Raw genomic sequence first — 19,803 nt, 5'->3', positions numbered from 1 at the left:
TGAGACTACAGAAAATCCTTTGCTGCAGCAGAACTAACAGCTCTATTAGCATGGGGGCTGGTGTTGTTCAGACAGTCCAAACTCCTGTGGCAACATCCAACGCTCCTGTGTTGATCTGCTTTCCAGACCAAACCCTAATGTTTTATACTGCCTGTGAGGATAGAACTTGTCTGGAGAGCAGAAAGATTAACCCGAGATATAGATACTTTAATGCCAGGCATCTGCGTTCAAAGAGTTTTGCTTACTTTATGCTGCTTTAGCAGTGCCTCAAAGCTAGAGAAGGAAGAGTGAACAAAATACATTGCTTTCCTGATAAGTCAGTTTACTCCTTTTGATTGTAAGACTGCTTTTCATATGAAATATCTATCTGGTGAAATCCCCTAAATATCTGGCAAGGCAAATCACAAAACCTTAACAGAAAACATCAGTACAATAAAAGTAGCAAAAAAAAAAAAAAAAAAAAAAAAAAAGGGTTGGGGGAGAGAGGCATTCTAGATATTTTGCATTTAGACAAATCCTAATAGCTGAGAAACCCTTATGAATACTGGATATGAATAGATGCCCTGGTCTTCATTATCTTCATCTGCTGGGTTGTTAAGGGCAAAGGGGGTCCTTTCCTATGGTCTTCCCATTTGCTCCCGGAAACTCTGCACACAAATAATTCGGTGACTGTTTGAGACAGAGCAGACCCCACCATGGAGCTGGATGCCCCTCCTACTGGTTTTGTTATTCCTTTCTGTCTCACAGGAGCTGAAAGCAGGGAGGTAAGAGGCACTGTGTGTTTGATGACCTCTAGTTGGCCTCATATGCTTTATATCACTCAGTGACAAGTCAGCAAATATAGTCATCTGGAGCCATTTTTGCCTGCTAGCACCATACTGAGAGAGTGAAATTATCTGGATTCAGTTGAGCCATTTTTATTTAGATTGATCTTGCTATTTGCAGGCACTCACCACCACCTTTTTTTCTCCAGGCTTGTTAGCTGAAGAGAGTGGCCTGCTATAGTATAACCATTACAGTAAGCACCAGCTCAAAGATAAAAATGTTACAGTGTTGTGAGAGCTGTTGCTTTCAACATTTGAGCAACCAGTCTGTGAAAAAGAGAGGGATGAACCGCATCAGCCAAAGACAAGGGTAACATAAGCAGCTAACTTGGAAGTCCTCGTTCCCCCTGAAACCCAGCCTGAGTGGCTCAGCTGCCAAGGGAAGGCCCAGTCCAGGGCCTTTTCCCACTGAAATTTCACTCAGAGTTTCACCATTCTCCATCTCTTTCTTCTGTACCTCGAGTAGAGCTAAACTGGGATACCACTATCCAGATCTAGACAGTACAAGCTGAAGTGGAGCATTTAGTAGCACCTATTACCTCTCTTAGTGTGAACTGGGCTGATTTAGCGATGCTTTTTCATCAGACCTGGTACAGAAGAAGAGCTGAGCAGCTCTGGCCATGAACTAAAGAATATCCATGTTCTTGAGAGACAGAAACGCGAGGAGATTGCTAATCGTGGTTTCTGCCTCACCCAAGATCCTGAGACCAAGTGACAGCAGGCTTAAGGAGACATTTGCCTACAGGTCTAGAGCACATCACAAACAAATTTAGGATCCAATCTTTCAGGCAAATTCTACTTCCCTCCAAGTTTTCTTACCAGAAAAATCTTGCGTTCCCATCTGATAAGTAAATTTAGAAGTGAGTGAACTTGTTCTAATGGCAAGTGATGGCAAGGTCTTGGGCTTTGGTGGTTTTTTTTGAGGAGGGAAGGGGTTGGTTTCTTCTTTTTCTTTTTTCTTTCTCTTTTTTTTTTTTTTTTTTTTTTTTTTTTATTGGTTGGTGGTTTGGGGTTTTTTTATGTGGAGCTTCAGGGCAAATTCTAGTTTTTCTTGAAGGTGAAAAACTGTTTGGTTTGGTGTTTGTGTTTTTTTTAAGGATCCCATCTTTTCTTATGGCTCCAACTTCCTTCTTCTGTAAAGATCTGATAAAGTAGAAGGATTGGTAAAAACCCAACAATAAAAGCCTTAAGAAGCAAATGTAGAGTGCTTTCTCTGACAGAAGGAATGTGGATGTTGGATATTTCAACAATGTTCTGTTTTGTTATAAAAATAATTAAATGATAGAAAGAAGCAACATCCTTAGGGACCGAAGTCAAATGCATGCATAGGAGCTGATAGAACCTGATCCATTTGCCCTGGCAGTATGCTTCAACTCTGTTTATGAAAACCACAGGTAAAATTGCAAATGAAGATCTGGGTTTTAAAGCATATGTGGATGGATGTTGTGTTTGCTTACCTCCCAAGTTGCACATAAGTCTGTCTCATGGTAGATAAATTTTCCATTTTCATCTTTTGGGTAGAGTGCATCTCCAGGCTGAAAAGTAAACCACACTTTTGTGCTTTAAAGAAGAGTTTTTCACCCCTCAGTGCAAAGATTTTTCCACAGACTCTCTTTCTACTAGCAAACAAACAACAAAAAAAAAGTATTGAAAGGCTTTCTGAAACACCCTAAGTTCAATAGGTCATTCATACTGAGCTTACCACATCCTTGACTGCTGGATTGCCCTTGGACACACTCCTGAACTGTCACATGAACATACACTCAGCAGTTCCCGGATGGCCTTGTTTTTCAGTAAACTTTTGACCTTTATGTTGGGGCATCCAAAGGACTAGTCTCCTTCCAAAGGGCTGGGTTAGAGTACCAACCTTGTATTCTCTGCTATTTCTTCCCTCTTTTCTTCTTAACCCTTCCCCTGATCCTACTTGTGTCCTAGGCACTGAGAAAGAGTATCAGCTCAGTCCAGTTCCCAACAGCTGGAGGGACCAAGAGCTACTGGGAGTAAAGGGTTACATGTATAGCTAACCTCTTAAGTCCATTATCCCCTTTCTTTGGGCACTAGAAACTCTTTCTTCTGATCTCTATACCCCATAGATTTCAGAGCTGAGTTATAAGCTGTTACCTCACGAGCTCAGCTTTCTCTTATTTGCTAGTCATTTCACTGCATTAACACCTCCCTCTCTATTGTCTGATCACAATTTCAGGTTTGGTTTTTTTTTTTGAAACAAAAACTCTTCATTGATGTTTGACATCTGATCTGACGTCAAACTGCTACATTTCAAAAGCCTGGGTACAAGATGTTGACATGGTAACTCCTTGGGAACATGCAGCTGTGACTAATATGATCAGTAACAGGCACCTCCCGATTCAGTCAAGTTCAAATTCAAGGCATTTAATGGGAAAAGTGAGCATAAGGAAAACACAGTCTCAGATTTCAGAGAGCCAAGGTCTAAGTTACAGGCATAAGGTTCTGTCCTCCAAATGTGCTGGTTTTCCCTTAAAGAATTCCACAAAGCCAACTTGTTGCTTTGTCTTGCTGGAAAAAAGAGTATCTTGACTGGAAGGAAGCAGATGGCTTTTTTTCTATTAGAAGGCAACTTTTGCCATCATAATGTGAGGTGGAGAAGCCCTTTTTACACCTCCCCCTGCCACCCACCATGGTGTTTTGGAACAAACCATTCATCCCCATGAATCCCCAGCACATTCTCCAAGGACTACAAGTTCAACATATAGCAACTGGACTTCTTTAAGTTCAGGGGATGAGTCTGAACTCAGGACCTTTTTACTCTGGTCCACTTCTAATTAATTAACTTCTGTTCAACATTTTTTTTATTGTAGTCAATAGACAGCAATTACATTAGCTAATTTATCATCTTCTCATTTTCCTCTATTTCTATCACTTGTGTTCTAAAAAATGAACCAAGTCAGGATGAACGGTGCTTGAAGAGGAACTTCTCTTGACTGAGATAAGTGGTGTCAGCTATTGTGGATTTCTAGGGGGATCATTAGGTCTTCCTGCCTCCATAGAACTGTTCAAGCTTCTGAAATACAGTTGCCTCTGCTCAATAGTCTCCAGGCAATACTTTCTCTGCCAAGCCACCTTTTTATGCAAGGGAATTCCTGAATGTAAGAACTGTCTGCAGATGGAAAAAGTGCTGAGAGAAAAGCAGTGTTTTGACGGTGACAGGGTGGTGGTTGTGTGGTCTTTGAAAAGGTCTTTCAGAAGCTGGTCACTTTTCTTAGCTCTGGGTTCTCATGAACTATGCCATACCAGTCATTCCCACTAATGCTGTTGTCTTCTCTTGCAGTTCTCTTGGAGGTAGCCTCACACTTTACACTGAATGTAAGGTGGCTTCCCACCATGCTGCCCCATGAGCACTGAAATAGGTGTGGCAACACTGTACAGTCACTGCTACTATGCAGGGAACACATCTTATCATGTCATGTTCACAGTCTGGAGGCACTCCAAAAGATATCAGACAACTTACTTTCCTATTTAAAACACAGCAGTCGTTAACCCCTGACAGGAAAAGCCCTGCTCTCATTATAAAAATTTTCTCACCAACATAGATGCAGGAAGACAGGTCTGCACATCCCATTGCTTTCATAACATGGTCTTCGACAAGCAGGCTTTCTCAAGAGAGCAATTTTAACAACTTGTGAATGCCTATTCTATAAGCAGAAGGCAATATGTAGTCAAATAGTGAGGCCACTGGTCTCTCTTGGGTTTTTCTTTCAAAATGACAAGATACTTAGATGAGACTTGTTCAATGTAAGGCTAAAATACCTCTTTTCTGCCAGATCATGGAATAATTCAGTTGGGAGGGATTTGCAGATCATTTAATGCACAGGTACTTGCTTATTAATGAATCAGTTATCTGAATAGAGTCTTCTACAAAATCTGGTAGTGGGTATGAGCTCCCCAAGCAGAGGGCACATGGTGGCTAGCAGGAGACCTGTTCCTGCTAGTCATCTGCCTTGCCTGATTAGAGGTGCTGAGCACTGCTGTTGGGATCTAAAGGCAGAAAGGACAAAAAGTCCTAAATGGGAAATCTACATGAGGGAAAAATACAGGGAGGTGCAGGCTAACGTTGGTAGGTCAGTGAACAGTGTCACCCCAGATGCTGGCCATTCTTGAGCCACTGAAAAACACTGGCATGGTGGGGCTTTCCTCCTCTGAGTGGTGCTCTCTGAAACCTGATTGCTCTTACTCTGCCTGAAAGTCCCTATGACGACTTGCACCACTGGCTGGGCTCTGCAGGGGCATGCTTCTTACTGTTTTCAGAGCAGGATTGTAAATTCTGTCTCAAGTACTTCACTGGTTCCAAGCAGAGACTGCTTTTGCTAGAAGGCTTTGGGGGAGACAGGAAAGCACCAATGTTTGCAGACTAGAGGAAGGCAGGAGTTTCTTAGCATGGCACCTGCATACTCCTCACCACAGGCAAGCATCAAACACAGGATGGGTGTATTTGTGAGAGAGGGAGCAAAGGAAGGAAACCTGTCACCACTGCAAAAGGATGGGGTTTTTTCTTTTTGTATTTGGCACAAAAAAAATGTATATTTTTCAGGCAGAAACTTACTTCTTTTTTTCTCTCCTCTCATGGGGGACATGAATGAATCTCTAGGTCTGCTACTCCTTTAACAATTCAAGACTGTTGATACAAGCCTCAGGGAGTCAGATGTACATTACTTTAAAGCCAGCTGTCTATATCTTTATATTGTGAGACAATGACCTTCACTATGTGGGAGAATGAACTACTAGAGAATACAAACACAGGCAAAGGGAAACAGGAAATTGCTAGTGGTGGGAAATTTTCAAAAATGTACCCAAAAGGATTCCATACGTGTGACTGTATAAATAAAATTTTAATATTAGAGTCTGGTTACTCCTGTATGGGTCTTAATAGGGTATAGCTTCTTCAGGGGAAAAGTACTGTAGATCTAAGATGATAGCCTCAGTGATAAATTTCTTCCTGTCTGATACTTCTGGTAGTTTGGAGTCTGTAGCAAAATATGATTTTAATAATCAGAGAACTACCTTCCTTTCAAAAAGAGGACAGTTTAGAGCTTAAACATCTCTCAGAAACAATTAGCCAGCTAATTGCCTGACCTTATTCTCTCTAAGAAGAGGGACTTAATTAGTTCAAAACCACTTAAATGTTTTGAATATCATACTTTTCATTTCAGTATTATTACATTTGCCCTTATATCATGTGCTTGTAGAGGAAAATTGCAAAGCAAGTTACAAAGAGCTGTGAAACCAGAAAGTTTGTGGGCTTAGAAGAGCTGGTTGCAAGGCGAGAGGCATAAAACTGTGATGTGAGCTCCTTGCCTTCAAAGATTTTATTTACAAGTTGCCCATAGCCAGCAGTATGAAGGAATATCAGATATGAACTTTTGGGAGTGAGAGATGGACAACCTGTATTTGGGACCAACTGTGGTCTGCTGAAGCTGTCCAAGAGGAGCACTTCTGTTACAGAGATTAAGATCGTAATCATGATTTGCCCAGTGGCTTTAATTTGGGACAGAGAAAAGAAAACAACTTGGTGGCTTTTCCCCCCTCTCCCACTCTAAACTTTGCTCCCTGCCTCTTGTTGGTCCAATGACTCCCTCCTCATGGCTCAGAGAGGATTTGGACACATACACTGTTCCAGCTACAGTATTTCTTCAACATAGGAAGCGCTCTAACCCCAGTTAAGAGACCTCTCCTTCCAATAGAAAAACTCCATGCAACAGCTGTCATTTACTGCTCTCACACCACCTATGAGCCTCTCTTTGTGTGGGTAGTGCACAGAAATACATGCATGTAGTATACATGAAACATTATCTGGCCAAAGTGCAACTGTCAGCATAGACTGGAAGCTGCAAGGAATATGCGAGATGGAGACCCTGGCACAACCCAAGTTCATGCACTTTTTTCAAGCAATTTTTCTTTTTACCTTGAAAGCCATTGGCAGCTCAATAATGTAGAGGTCAACGTAGTCCAGCTGCAGGATCTTCAGTGTCTTCTCCAGTGTGGGACGCACCAGCTCTGGGGGGTGGCAGGTGTTCCACAGCTGGGGAGACAAGCACAGGCTCTTTTCTGAGTGCCAGCAGGAACAGTGAGCCAGCTGAAGCCCCCCAACACATACTCAATCCTTCACTCTTCAATCCCTCTTGTCCCTCTGACAGAGCCCGTTATGCACAGTGCAAAGGCATTGTGGTCCACATCACTGCAAGGCAAAGGTGAGGGCCTTACCCTGTCCTCTGTCAGAGCCAGGTGCAGAGGTCAAGACAGGAATTCTTGTCCAGGACTGATGTAGTGTTGACTCAGTAAGGCCATTACATATTTGTTTATTACAACACAGGTTCTTCTGAGCTGAGTATATAACAAACTCTTGCTCAATGAACTTAGGCAAATTCCTTTTGTTTTCCAAGCATATGCTTTCACTAGAAAACTTTGTTCCCACAAGGAATCTGTGGTCAGTTTTATGCTTGAAGGCAGAAGTTCAGGTCACATGAGTTAGCTATTGAACAGCCAAGCACCCAGCACGAAGAGAGTCTCTTGGTTCTCTCCTGTGGCCGTAGAGCCTGAGTGACTGCCTGACCTAGGGAGGTTTTCATTTACTCTCCAGTCCTCACCAAAAGATATATTTGTGTTTAGTCACTGCAATGCAGGTATGAATAGTTAAAGCAATCTAAACCTCTTTGATCCCAACTGCTTCCTTTTCGGGTTATGGACTGTGCTTAGTTGGTCAGTGTTCAGTACTACCTACAACTGAACCCTGCTGATGCAAATCTCTTGCAAGAATAAAACCATAGCATGGTAATTAGTAACCAAGAGCCCTTTGTAAACTGATGGTTGCAGTTAGAATCTACAAAACTCAAAATTAACATACAACAGAAGGTTTGAAGTGCCACTTGAATGCACACAGTAAGGTGGGCTATTTTATTTTCTAGTTTTTTTAATGCACAAAACTGGCATGTAGAGAAATGTTTAAGTTTTTGTCACTTTTGCTTGCTGGGAAAACTTGCTGTTTGCTGGTATGGTCATTGTCTAGTCAGTTCAGCCTGAAAATCTGACAGCCACTGAATGCCAAGATATAGAATGAATTTGTTCTTAAGACACAAAACACTTGAATTGCCATGTTTGGGAGAAGGTGTTGATTATAAGTCCTAAAGGGCATAGCCTGGGTAAGTTTTAAGATATTTAGGATGCTTGGCCTTGTTTTGTTTTGTTTCCAACCAAGTTATAATTATTCCCTGGGAAAACCATCTGCTCAGTTCTGCCAGCAGAGGCAAGAACACACTATCCTGAAGTTGAGTTGTACTGAAAGAGGCACATCTAACCCTGCCCTAAGCTGACAAACCAAAGCAAGTTTTGGCACCTGGAAAGTCATACTAGGCCATCCCCAGCTGTATGCTGCAAGGTGTGAGGAGTTTACGGTCAGCAGGGAGTGGAAAGAGGCTGAGGTGTACTACAATAAAGGCACCGAGGTCCTGTTCTCAAGTTTTAAGTTGTGCCGCTGGATTTCCTGAGAGATTTTGGTCTATGTGTTTTTTAAGCATTTTACATGTAAAATGAGCTTAATTTGTATTTAAGTAAGGAATTGTAGACCCGTCGTGTTCAGTTTGTTTTGTTAATGTGTTTTAGAAATTTGATGACTGAGGTATACGCTGGTTTAGAAGCAGTTTTTCTGAGTGCCCTTTCTAGCTCAGTGCTATTGAGCTCAGCACTTGCCAGTGAATATACTTCCCTTTAAAAAAACTGCAGAGTTCTAAAGAAACAGCCTTTAAAAACAGCAAACATTTGTACTATGTCAATACATCGATGCCATGGAAACTTGAGAGTTTCATAACTGTTTTCATGATTTGTACAAGTTATTGTATTATCTACCTAAGTGGAACCCGTGTAGATGTTAGAGCAGTAGTCAAAGCTGCCAGCTGGCTTTGGCATTTTAGGACACCACATTTCCTGGAAATGTTACTTCTAGTTTAATGAAAGAAATATCCTGGGATGAAAGAGGAGACCAGAAAGGTCTTGCTGTATAAGCCAAGTGAGATGCTGGCAGTTGATATGAAACCTCTAAAATTTCTGGATGCTGAGCTGCTCTGCCTGATCAGCCAGCCAGAAGTGAGAGCCAAGTGCAAGTGCTGATGATTTCAACTGGCAGATGCAGCCCGATCACACTAGGTCACTGTTCCAGTAACACTGCCACTCAGCAGGGCTGCTCTTGTTAGTCCCTGCTGACACATCAGCCTTCCATCTGCATCATCTTTGCTTAAGGACTGGTCTGCATCAGGGGCTTGAGTCTGAAGGGTCTTGGGAGTTTTCAGTACTTGTGATGTCAGTAAGGCAGGAAAAAACCTCAACTTCTGTTCTGCTGACTTCTTCCAAGAATGCAACAGCTCATGTCAGTCACCAATCAATGCCTGATGTATCTCCTGGTGGCTTGATATTTGTCAGTAGTTCATAAGATACATAAGTTTGTGAGGTACATAGAACTAAAGATACATAAACTCATAAGGCAATCCCATTCCCACTCCTCCTGGGAAGTTCAGAGCTGCTGTGAAAGTGTTCAGCGAAACCTGTGAAAATCCTGGATTGTGATGGATTGAATAGGTTGAAGAATATTTTCCACTTCTGCCTTTGAACTGTAAATTTAAAGACTACAGAATTGCTATCACCCTGAGCACCTGAAATTTTGTCAAGTACAAACAGGACACATCAATGAGGTAAATCCATGTGTGTCCCATCTCACAGACACAAGGCAGGCTGGGACCACAGACACTGATTGTCATGGTACTCTGCGTTGCAGCCCTATGGCTTACAGGATCTGCAGTTTTGCAGGTAACTCAATGTTTAAGTAGTGATTATCAACTAGAAGAATCATCTAGTGATTGGATCAGACAACTGAATGTAGAAAGGCTTAATAAATAAAGTAAATTTGGAAATTTTACCAGGAGATGTGCTTTCAAAGACCCTAAATGTTGATACGGGAATATAATCTGCAGGGGAAGAAGTTGAAAAAGTTAAAATACTCAAAATTGTTGGGACATCTGATTCTAACCTTTTCACATGACTTGGTGGTTTTGATTTGAAGTATTACTTATAATTTGCTATCAAACCATCAAAACCAAATATTTTCACTGATCCAAATCCACATATTTACCATGAGAGAGTGAGAAACTTCCCTGATAAAGGCAGAAAATTTGAGGACATGAAGTTTTTCTCAGGATGGCAAGGTTGTTACCAGTAGAATCAGGCAGGAAACTTGGAAAAGAGTTGCATATTTTAGTGATTGGAAATTGCTGAACTTGGAAATTGATCTATAGCTGCTGAAAATCCACTTGGTCTGTAAACCACCCAATACAAAGCTTAGTTTCCCAGATCATAGAACTTAACTAAATTGCTCACAGTAAAATGGGTGTTTTATCTCAGGGGATCTTTCACTCTAGGAACAGTGTTTATTTGCAAGTCTGTTGAGTAACTTTTGTGGATTACGTCTTATTTGGGAAAGGAGAAAGGGAAAATATTAGGCTAATATGCTCAAAGAAGCACTGAAGGAAGGGCAATTTGGGGCCATAAACTCCCTCAGAAACTGGATTGGAACCATCAACCCTTATTCGGCAATGTGCAATGAGCTTTCTTGTACCTGAGATGTAGTCATTGTAGTTCTAACAGCTTTTGTCAGACATTTCATTGGACAAGGGATTTCATTCTTCTAGGAGAGAGTCAATTTTTACAGCTAAGACTGTAAAGTATTAACTAGCTCATGCATTACTCCAGCCTCGTTGCTCTAGAGCAGGAGTGTAATGACATCCTCTCTCCAAGTAAGTCGATTCATCATAGTAGAACTTTTTAATAACAGGTGATACAGTAACTAAGGGTGTAGCTTGATGAGTAATTTTCTGGCAGTAATACCAATGTAAGCACTTGCTGTTCTCCCATACACAGACACTGGCATGCACGTGCTTGCATCCACCCCTTTCGTTGTGCAACCTCATGGCAAACCTGTACAGGGAATCACTCTAACAGAAAATGACTCATTTGCAGGATCATTGTCCAGATCAGTGTGTGTGGCTATACAAATGTGTGTGACAGCACAATGTGTGGTACAGTAACAGTTTAGGCAGCACAGCCAAGTGTAGCAATGGTCTTAACTTGCAGGTACCTACAATACTAAGCAGAATGGATGTTGCATGGTTCCCATTGCTATCAGAGATTTAAACAGAGAACAACAGTAATTCCTGTGCCTAACAGAAAAGCCAGTGTTCATAAAGCTCTGAGGCATTATGGTAATGCTAGGAAAGAAAAATAAAGGATGTTGGATCTGGAAGGAAACATGCCAGATGTTGACCACCGGCATCCTTAAGAAAGACCATTCACGGAAATCCTGGGTTTAGTGTAAATAATCTGAGCACAGCTTCTCACCTTGCCACAGTAAAAAATGTCTTCTCGCTTGATCTTCCCTTCAGCAATCTTCTCCCGGATGGCTTGTCCCACCTCATGCTCATTGAAGTAGACAAAGGCACCGTCGATATGGCGGTAGCCAGCATCAATGGCAATCTTCACTGCCTCCAGACAGGAACCTTTGGGGGTCTGATGGGAGAAGAATAAATGTAGCTTCAGTCTCCTGCTCACCTCCCCTTCAATGCCATAGAGTCACTGAGATATGCACAAGATTCATGCTGAAATTCATCCAGTCTGACCATCCCTTACCTCCCCAGACACCTGTGTTTCAACTTCTAAATTTTTATTTACTGTTGTGCACTTCTCCTCAAAACTGTTGTGAATGTGGAACTAGACTGGAAAAAGCAGCAAAGCAAACAATTTTCTGTGTCTGTGAAAGAGAGAGTACTAGAATCCTCAGAAAGTAAAACTGAATGTATTTGATATGAAAACTATTTCAGAAATTCTTATCTAGAGAGCAAGAACTTCCCTACAACAGCCATTTGATAAAATTCCTTACTCAAGTGGAAGATGACTTTCTGGTTGAGCAGAGCTGGTTAACCACCTGCTGATCAGAGCCTGTTTGAAAACCTTAGACCTTTCAGCAGTGCAGAAATTTAGATTTGACTTCTTTCTCCTCAAATCAACTTACCATTGATGGTACCAGAAGCCTAAGGGTGATAGCTCAGGACTACTGATATTCCCAGTCTACTGATATTCCTAGTTCTGGACAGTTCCCTTATTGTGTAATTAAGAACCAGTAGTTGTCTTAATATACATTTATATACATTTTATTGCTTCAGTTTAAGATGAGCCCAAGAAACCTCCTAAAAAGTCCAAATTATATTTTTGTACTGGGTACTGCATTTATATTTACTCATCATGGCCAAAATTCAGAGTAAGCTTGTTTTTTTATAAGTCATATTTTCCATTAGCCACTGTGGCAAGCAAAATTACACATAAGCTAAACCAAGCAAAAATGAAATTATTTGTTCTGGGCACTGGAATTTTACTGAAAACATCTTATTGTTCCTACACTTTGTATAATGAGAGAGCAGCTCTAAGGTGGTCAAAGGCTCTCAGCAACACGCAGCAAGACTATTCTCCCACCCTTTTTGTGGGCATTGCTCTGCTATGTCGGAGACATCTGATTCACTTTAAGAAAAAGTGAAATAGGGGGAGTCAACCTGCTCTGCTGTGTTGTTGTCTGTCAGCGGCAAACGCCAAGAGTTGAAATCTGCTACCTGCAAGTGCAGGGCCAAAACCACACTGCTTCTCCTATGAAGAAAACAGATGTCAGAGACATCTGGAAATGAGAAGGTATGAACAGAACGTCAAATTTGTTGGTTTTGCTGATGCCAAGGGAAGACAAGAAGCAGGACCGACAACAAGTGTTGTTAGGAAGGGACCACTTTTCACCACAGCAATGGCTCTCCCTCCTCACTGTCCTTTTACAGCTGCCACTGGCTTGGCTGTCCAGGATTTTGCCATGAAATAAACAGCTGCTCTTCCACCACCTGTCGAAAGAGGTGTGAAACTCATAGCTGCTGTGGGATGCTTCAGTGATTAAGGACATTGGTCTTCCCTTCCACGTTCATGTGAGAAAGGTCTATGAAGGACTGTGCAGGCACATGAGGGTCAACCTCTCTCATTCCCAGAGCTGTGGGCTGGTGATAGATTATTCTAGGATAATAGGACTATATCCCAGCCTGCTTCATCTGCTCTTCAATGTCCCATCCTGACTGACTGCTGTTGGACACAAATGGACCAACTTCTGTTTGGGCTTGTGGGGACTTTCTGCTCCAGCACGCAGTGCCTAGAGGTTCCTTAAAATGCAAAACCGCTCACGCTTGCCCTGATTTATGACAGACATGGGTGAGGGCTCAGAGGCAAAAATGGCACAATTTGGCACTCTACAGTATTTACAGCAGTGATGATGCAATACTGTTTGCTTAATTGAGAGAGACAACGAAACACTTGTTTCAGTGCTTTGCTGCTTTTATTGTGGAAGCCTACCAAAAGCACGCTCGGCCCCTGACAGGGCCCTTTCCTGGTTGTTACTAGGATGTAATGAAGACCATGGCAGCTAACAGCCTTTCAGGACAAGTCAATGGCTAGTTTTCACTTGGGGCATGTTGGGCAGCATTACAGAAGTGTGAGGCATGGAGTAGTGACAACCTCCAACATGTTCGCTGCTTTGTCCCTGCCTGAACCTGCAAGGAAGGATTTGAGAAAGGCAGCAGGAAGAAAGCTCTGACATGAGTATTACAAGCCTGCTGTTACTGATGACAGTAACCTCAGACCTCTGCCCCAGCAATGAGCCGCACGAGGCTGTAGCTGCAGTTGCAAAGCTCAGACTGACTAGCACAGAACAGCAGGACTCAGCTTAAAGGTCTGGCGAGCTCAGGTTTAGGTGATGATTAGCTATCTGAAAGAGAAATATATTTCCAAATTGCAGTCAGTGTTTTCTCTCTGAAACCTGATTTTTGAAAGAATGTGACTTTTAGATTGCTTCAGCCTGTTTGACTTTTACCACTCAAGTATATGAAAGCAGAACATTTAGAGGAAAGTGATGCATTAACCTTAGTTCAGATTTTAAGATTTTTTTTTTTTTTTACTTTTCCCATTTGTTGAAGAGCCTGAAAATGGGATGTGAACCTGGTACCAGAATTTTCTCTCTTTGCTCTCTTGGGAGATTGCATGAACACAGCTCCCAGTTGTTTCCTGAACTGTAAACCAAACTCCATCAAGTAAGGAAACATCGATTATTGAGTTGTGTCTTTTCTTAAACACCAGGGCCACTTTGATCAGCAAGAAAAGCAGAAGGAAGAGCTGGGAAAGGTAAGGTCTTGCATATAAGGGAACAGGACAATTGCAGGCTTGGGAGAAGAACAGAATAGGGAAAAATGAGAAAGCTTGCAGTTACTGCAACTGCTTTTGGCTGAAGCAGTTGACTTATGTTAGAGCTGAACTTCGATGTATTTCTTAATTTTTTGCATGGGACTTACATCTGTACAAACAATCTTGTGAAAGACTCCTCCATCTCAAGGAATAATCTTATTCTTCAGGGGCTTGTAGAGGCTTTTTTTGGATCAGGCCTTGATTACCAATGGCCAGGGATGGGTTTACGTTAAATATAAATATTTTCATTGCACTAGTTCATTTAATCTGATGTGGTATATTAGTTCTGACAGATTCTGGTCTCAGGTGCTTCATATAAAAATGCAAAGCAACCTAGGGAACAGTTTTTGGAAAATTCTGCATCTACTGAACCATCCCAGCTGAAGGTCTGAGACATCTGTGAGTCTGGAAACTTTATACCATATGTTAATTTTCATTCTAATGGAGAAACTATCATTTTTAGAATTTCACGTGTTTAATCCTTCCACATCCTGCAGCAATAGGCTGTGGTAAACTGTGCTGATGAGTTGCACAGGCTAGTCATGTTGTGGTATTGTCTCTTTTAAAAAGGAATTTTTTTTTATAAAGTCATATTTAAGGGAATATAACATTCCCTTAAATATCATATCTTGTTCCATTGTTTCGTGACAGACCATACTAAAGCTGGATGACTCAGATCACTCTGCCCAAACATCTTTCCATCAGAGAAGGTACAAACTTGGATCTTTCCCTTCTACCTTGCTGCTCAGCCAGAGGTGTTTTAATCTCTTCTGTCTTTCACTGAATTAAAGTCCTTATTAGTGACCAGATCGGATATTAACAACTGAAAATCAGCTTTTATTTAAGTGTAGATAGAAGTTTATGATACGACTATGTTGTATAAGGACCAGTACCGCTCCAACCACAGCAGCTGATAGAACAGTATCTCCCAGGCTATTTGGCCACAAAGCAGCCATCTTTACTTGGAATGCCAGACCTCTTCCTCCTCCTTACTGCAGGTTAAACTCACTGTAGTATACTATCTAAAATGCAATTGCCTACGGATTCCACTTATTCCAGGTAGGCCTTTATTCTCGTGCCATTCTCAAATAAGCAGGGCTCAAACATAGAGCAGTAGAAATACCAGATGACGTATTGAAATGTCTCCTTGCCATGAACCCTTTATGCTTTGTCAGTAGTAATTCAGGACTCATTGGTTTTGGCCTTAAGACAAATCTTTGCTTCTTTATAACTTTTTATTTAAGTGTAGATAAGAGCTATGCTTGATCCTCAGCTATAATTAATGTTTCAGCTTCTAATCAGTGTGCCCTACAACTATGCTACCTTGATCAAGGACTTGTTTTAGAACTGGTATTTTATAACCACTTGTACACTGTAAGTCAGATATTTATCTTCAGTGTTCTTGCAGTCAGTCACTGATTTGTGCAAAAAAAGTATTAAATTTATCACATCTTTTATGATAAAAGAAAAACTGCTTGGTTGACTAGAATGACTTGCTCAATCACTAATAAAATTATTCAGTGCATATCTGTTATTTTTAAGATCACAAAGTTTAAGGAAACAACACACACAATTATTCCCTCTCTCAATCAATAGCTTGTAAACCTGCTGATTTACCACCATGCATGGCAGATTAAACCAGTATCAGTTTCCCTCAGGCTCCATGGTAAATAAATGGAACAGAAGGGCTGGGGGAGCAGACTCAGATATGCACCTTCACTGGAAGAAATGAAGCAGCAATTTGGCCCCTTCTCCATAGATGAAGTAGCCAACTGGACAGTTACCACCTTCTGTGAGTCTGAAAAAGCAATGTGCTTCATCAATTCTGCCTGTCTGAAAGGGTCTGCTCTCCTTTTCCTCTGAGACCATAAACTTTCTTATTTTTTAATGTTTATTCCAGACACCTTCCATCACATCCATTTTGTCAAAAACTGTTTTCTCTGCATTTCATAGCAAATGAACAGTTTCAGTTTTGTTCATGATTGCATATGACCAAGCCACAGGAGAATATTTTTGTGCAGGCATGCCCATGAATTTTTCTCTTCCCTCTCAAATAGAACAGTGTTTGCTCAGCAGCGTTAGTGGTTGTCCAAGTTATTACTGTTATTTAAGTGCCACAGTTCAGTTGCCCTCCAAGTCTTTTGCTTTTTCTGTAGCATCTTTTTCTGGCCAGCAATTTCCATTGGCTTTCCAGCTGATTAAGAGGGTTATCTCCAAAGATAAAGCTAACAGCACACATTGGCAGTAGACTGTAATCTTGCAAAACCATGCCACTGCTTTTATGTCTTAACATCACCATTGTCATTTATTCTCTGTTAGTCCATAGAGTGAAGTAAAACAGTCTAACTCAGGCTCCCAGATTCTGCTCTGTCTTGTTTCACACGTGCAGCTTTATGGAGTTGCACCAGTGTCAGCAGCACCTGAGAGCTGAGGAAGCAGCACTTCAGGGAAGTGCTTTAGGGGAAGTGCCCTTTACCTTAGTCCTGAGCATCTCACCTGCTTAATGCAATGTCATCCAGTCCCTTAGCTGGAAATAATGATCCTGGGAGGAAAAACTTGAGGTGTTAGGAGACACAGGGCCATCTCCTGGAAAAAATCTGTGCTTAGCTGCAGCAGAATTATACAAGAGATCCAAACCGTGGGCCAAGCGCTCCAGTCCTAACCTATAATTTAAGATGTGGAGCCACTGTTTAGGAATCTTAGTCAGCTAAATACAGGAAGGAGAAAGTAGGTACATTCCTGGGCTCAGAGCCTCCTTCACCAGAGCTCGGCACTCACACACAAATTCTTATGCAAGTTTCAAGAAGCCCAATTGCTTATTTCCATTTGCCTGTTTTCCGGACAAACTGGCAAGAAGGATTGGCTGAAGATGTTAGGAACAGAGCATAGAAACCGTGTGTACTGAAGGCACTGCAGGAAAGCACAGGTTGAGTTTACAAAGCCAGAGGATGTGAGCCACACAAGGGTACATTCTTAGAATTGTTTAACCTTGTAAAAGAGAAGCTGTACTGTACACCTCTTTCTTGGAAAATGCAACCGCCAGCACATCCCTCTCTCTCAAACACAGGAAAATCTGGCTTTCGTTCGCCGGAAGCATTGGCAGCCACCATACAGGAAGCAAAACCCAGCAAAGGGTTCTCTGCAAAAGCAGGTAGAGCTGGGAATGGAAGGCAGAGAGAACAGAGCTGAGAGCCACGAGCTGCTATGCTGGCCCAGAAGTTTGCTTTATGTCATGCAGTGTGTTGCCTTGGAAGGTTGAGAACAACAAATATGCATTTCCAGAGAAGATGGGAGGAATGGTGGCACTTGTGGCTTTGTGTTACACTGTGAATGAGCATGAACAAGGGATGCCTTTCTCTTCTAACCTGATGCTCTGTCAGTGGCCTAAAGCGTGAGGTTTGTCCATACAACAGGAATTAGATTGCATAACTGCAGATTTAGCATTTCTAGAATTCCTCTGACATTGTTATTCTAGCATCTAGCCGAAGCTGTCTTTAGGAAAACCTTATTATTGTAGCTGGCAGAAGTTACTGAAGTTATTTTTACCACCTGATTGCCGAATCCTCAGTTTTAGGATCGCTGCAACTTTTCACTTGATGCAAATTCAGTTTATGCAAACTGAAGCTAAAGAGCTGCCCTGCCTCTCTGCTGGCAGCTAGAGGATTAAAGCAAATGAAGTAAATGATGTGCACAGGGGTTCCCATGCTTACAGTGTTAGTGGAGTGGACCGAGAAAGTTTCCTGAAGAGCTGGAGGACACAATAGCCTGCTGGCTAGCCCTGGAAAGCATGGATCTAATTGGAAGGGTAGATGTTACCAAAACACCCTTCAGACAAGAAATTCGATCACAGGGATGCGTGAGGTACGAGGGCAAGACAAAGCACCAGCTTGTGCAATAAAAGAAAAGAGAAGGTTGCCAGTAGTTCCTCTGCTTCATTCCCTAGAGTTAAAGGGGAGAGGTTCCTGGCGCCAGTTAGAAGTGTTTGCAAAGGCAAATGTAAAACCTGGGGAATTCCACCACCTAGTTAGCTGAACCAAAAAAAAGTCAGCTTTGATGAAGCCTAGAGAGGCATTTTCTGCACAATGTTTTCAAGTTTTGACAAATCTGGCCTCTTAGGTCAACCAAAGAGACAACCCAGATGTTAGCTTCCCACATGAGCTGCAATAACATGCTTATGCTGTTCTTTGGAGGACTGCGGGGAATCAGGGACACGTGGGAGTGTACAGCCATATTTAACGTATGGAGTCAGTCTGGGGCATTTTAAAAATGGAGCTTTGCCTGGAAAATTGGGCTTTAAATGTTCTTGCCAAAAAGCGTATCTTTCAGTTGCGGTAATTCCAATTACTCACTCATAGGGGTTCAGCTTTTCCTCTCTTCAATAATGCCAGTGATTCCCTGTCCCATCTCTTCTGTAAAATAATCTTAACTTTTATTTAGATGGGAGGGCTTTCCCTGTGGCTCTTCAGCAGGGTTAAAAAACCCAGCATGTTTAGAAAGCCAGAGGAAAAGATAAGAAAAATTTACTATTTTTTGGTGTCAGTACCATTGCATTGGTAACAGCTAGCTTTGTAATTTTTGGATGAGGGGGTGTATTGAAACAGCTATTGTCACTGCAGTACACAGCTATGGAATGGAAAAAGTCTGTTCTCTGTTTGGTTACTTTTCAAACAAGAATCCCTGTGACTGGGTTGGAGTAGTGCTACTGTCCTAAAAGCTTATCTGGATTAACACTCTATTAGTTTTGGATCTGGACTGATTAAACACGACTATACCTTATGTCATAGTGGACATGGAGCTTGGTGGGTGATGCTGGCATCTGATGTCCACCATCCAAAAGCTGTACTGACTCCCAGACAAAGTTGTCATCTCCTAAATGTCACATTGCTCTGAGAACATCTTCCTCTGGAGTGCTCTGGCAGTGTACAAGTCTGCATGTCTTGGAACCAAGTTTGGGAGCCAAATGACGCGGTGCCAGGTGGGCTGTAGGAGCCAGCCCCCCTGCTTGGATTAAGCAGGCATCACTGCACAAGGCCAGGCAATTATCTGGCTGTCAGCAGATTCATTAGCAGAAGTTCTCTGCTCTGCAGGGGTGTACATCTCTTGGTCCTGGAGTAGTCTGAAAGTGTTTTCGCACAGCAGCTGAGATGTCAGCGTAGGTTAGAGGTACTATCTTAAGACAAGGGGTTTTTTTAAGACTTATAATTTAAGGAATGCTCAGGTGATAGGGGCGGGGGGGAAGGAAAGAAGTCGTTCTAAGCACAATCTACTCTTCAGGGCAAACTAAAAAATCCACCATTTTCCAGGACTAGCAATTTTGTGGCCATTTTGCTCAGAAGTCCTCCATAGGTTAATGAACTATGTAGCTAGAAGCATCTTTCATTGGTACTCATCTACAATGATGGGCCCATCCTCATGAGGAATTTTACATGTTGACCACTTCAGTAAGTGCAACTTTTAATCTGCCACACATGATTAGACACTAATTGTGTTCACAACTGGAAACAGAAGCCACTGGCACAAAGTAGAGATTAGTAATACTGTCAATTTTTTTTCTATTAAGTTTCAGGTTTCATAGAAATGAAGAACCATAGAGATTTCGGCAGAGAAGATATGTGGAGGTAAATGAGCATTTTGCAAATTCAGCAGT

General features: G+C 41.9%; 1 protein-coding gene across 1 annotated transcript in view; it reads right to left on the bottom strand.

Moving 5' to 3' along the window:
- Positions 1 to 19,803, bottom strand: part of AKR1D1 (aldo-keto reductase family 1 member D1) — a 35,342-nt gene that overhangs the window by 7,352 nt on the left and 8,187 nt on the right. The window contains exons 2-4 of the mRNA XM_050324137.1: positions 11,238 to 11,405; positions 6,763 to 6,879; positions 2,282 to 2,359 (exon numbers count right to left, since the gene is read on the bottom strand). Of these exons, the coding sequence (XP_050180094.1) occupies positions 2,282 to 2,359; positions 6,763 to 6,879; positions 11,238 to 11,405 (363 nt within the window). The remainder of the gene's footprint in view (positions 1 to 2,281; positions 2,360 to 6,762; positions 6,880 to 11,237; positions 11,406 to 19,803) is intronic.

This window comes from Myiozetetes cayanensis, unplaced genomic scaffold, assembly GCF_022539395.1.
Source record: "Myiozetetes cayanensis isolate MyiCay16 unplaced genomic scaffold, myiCay2020 scf3, whole genome shotgun sequence".
NCBI lineage: Eukaryota > Metazoa > Chordata > Aves > Passeriformes > Tyrannidae > Myiozetetes > Myiozetetes cayanensis.
This window is presented reverse-complemented; position numbering and strand designations above follow the sequence as displayed.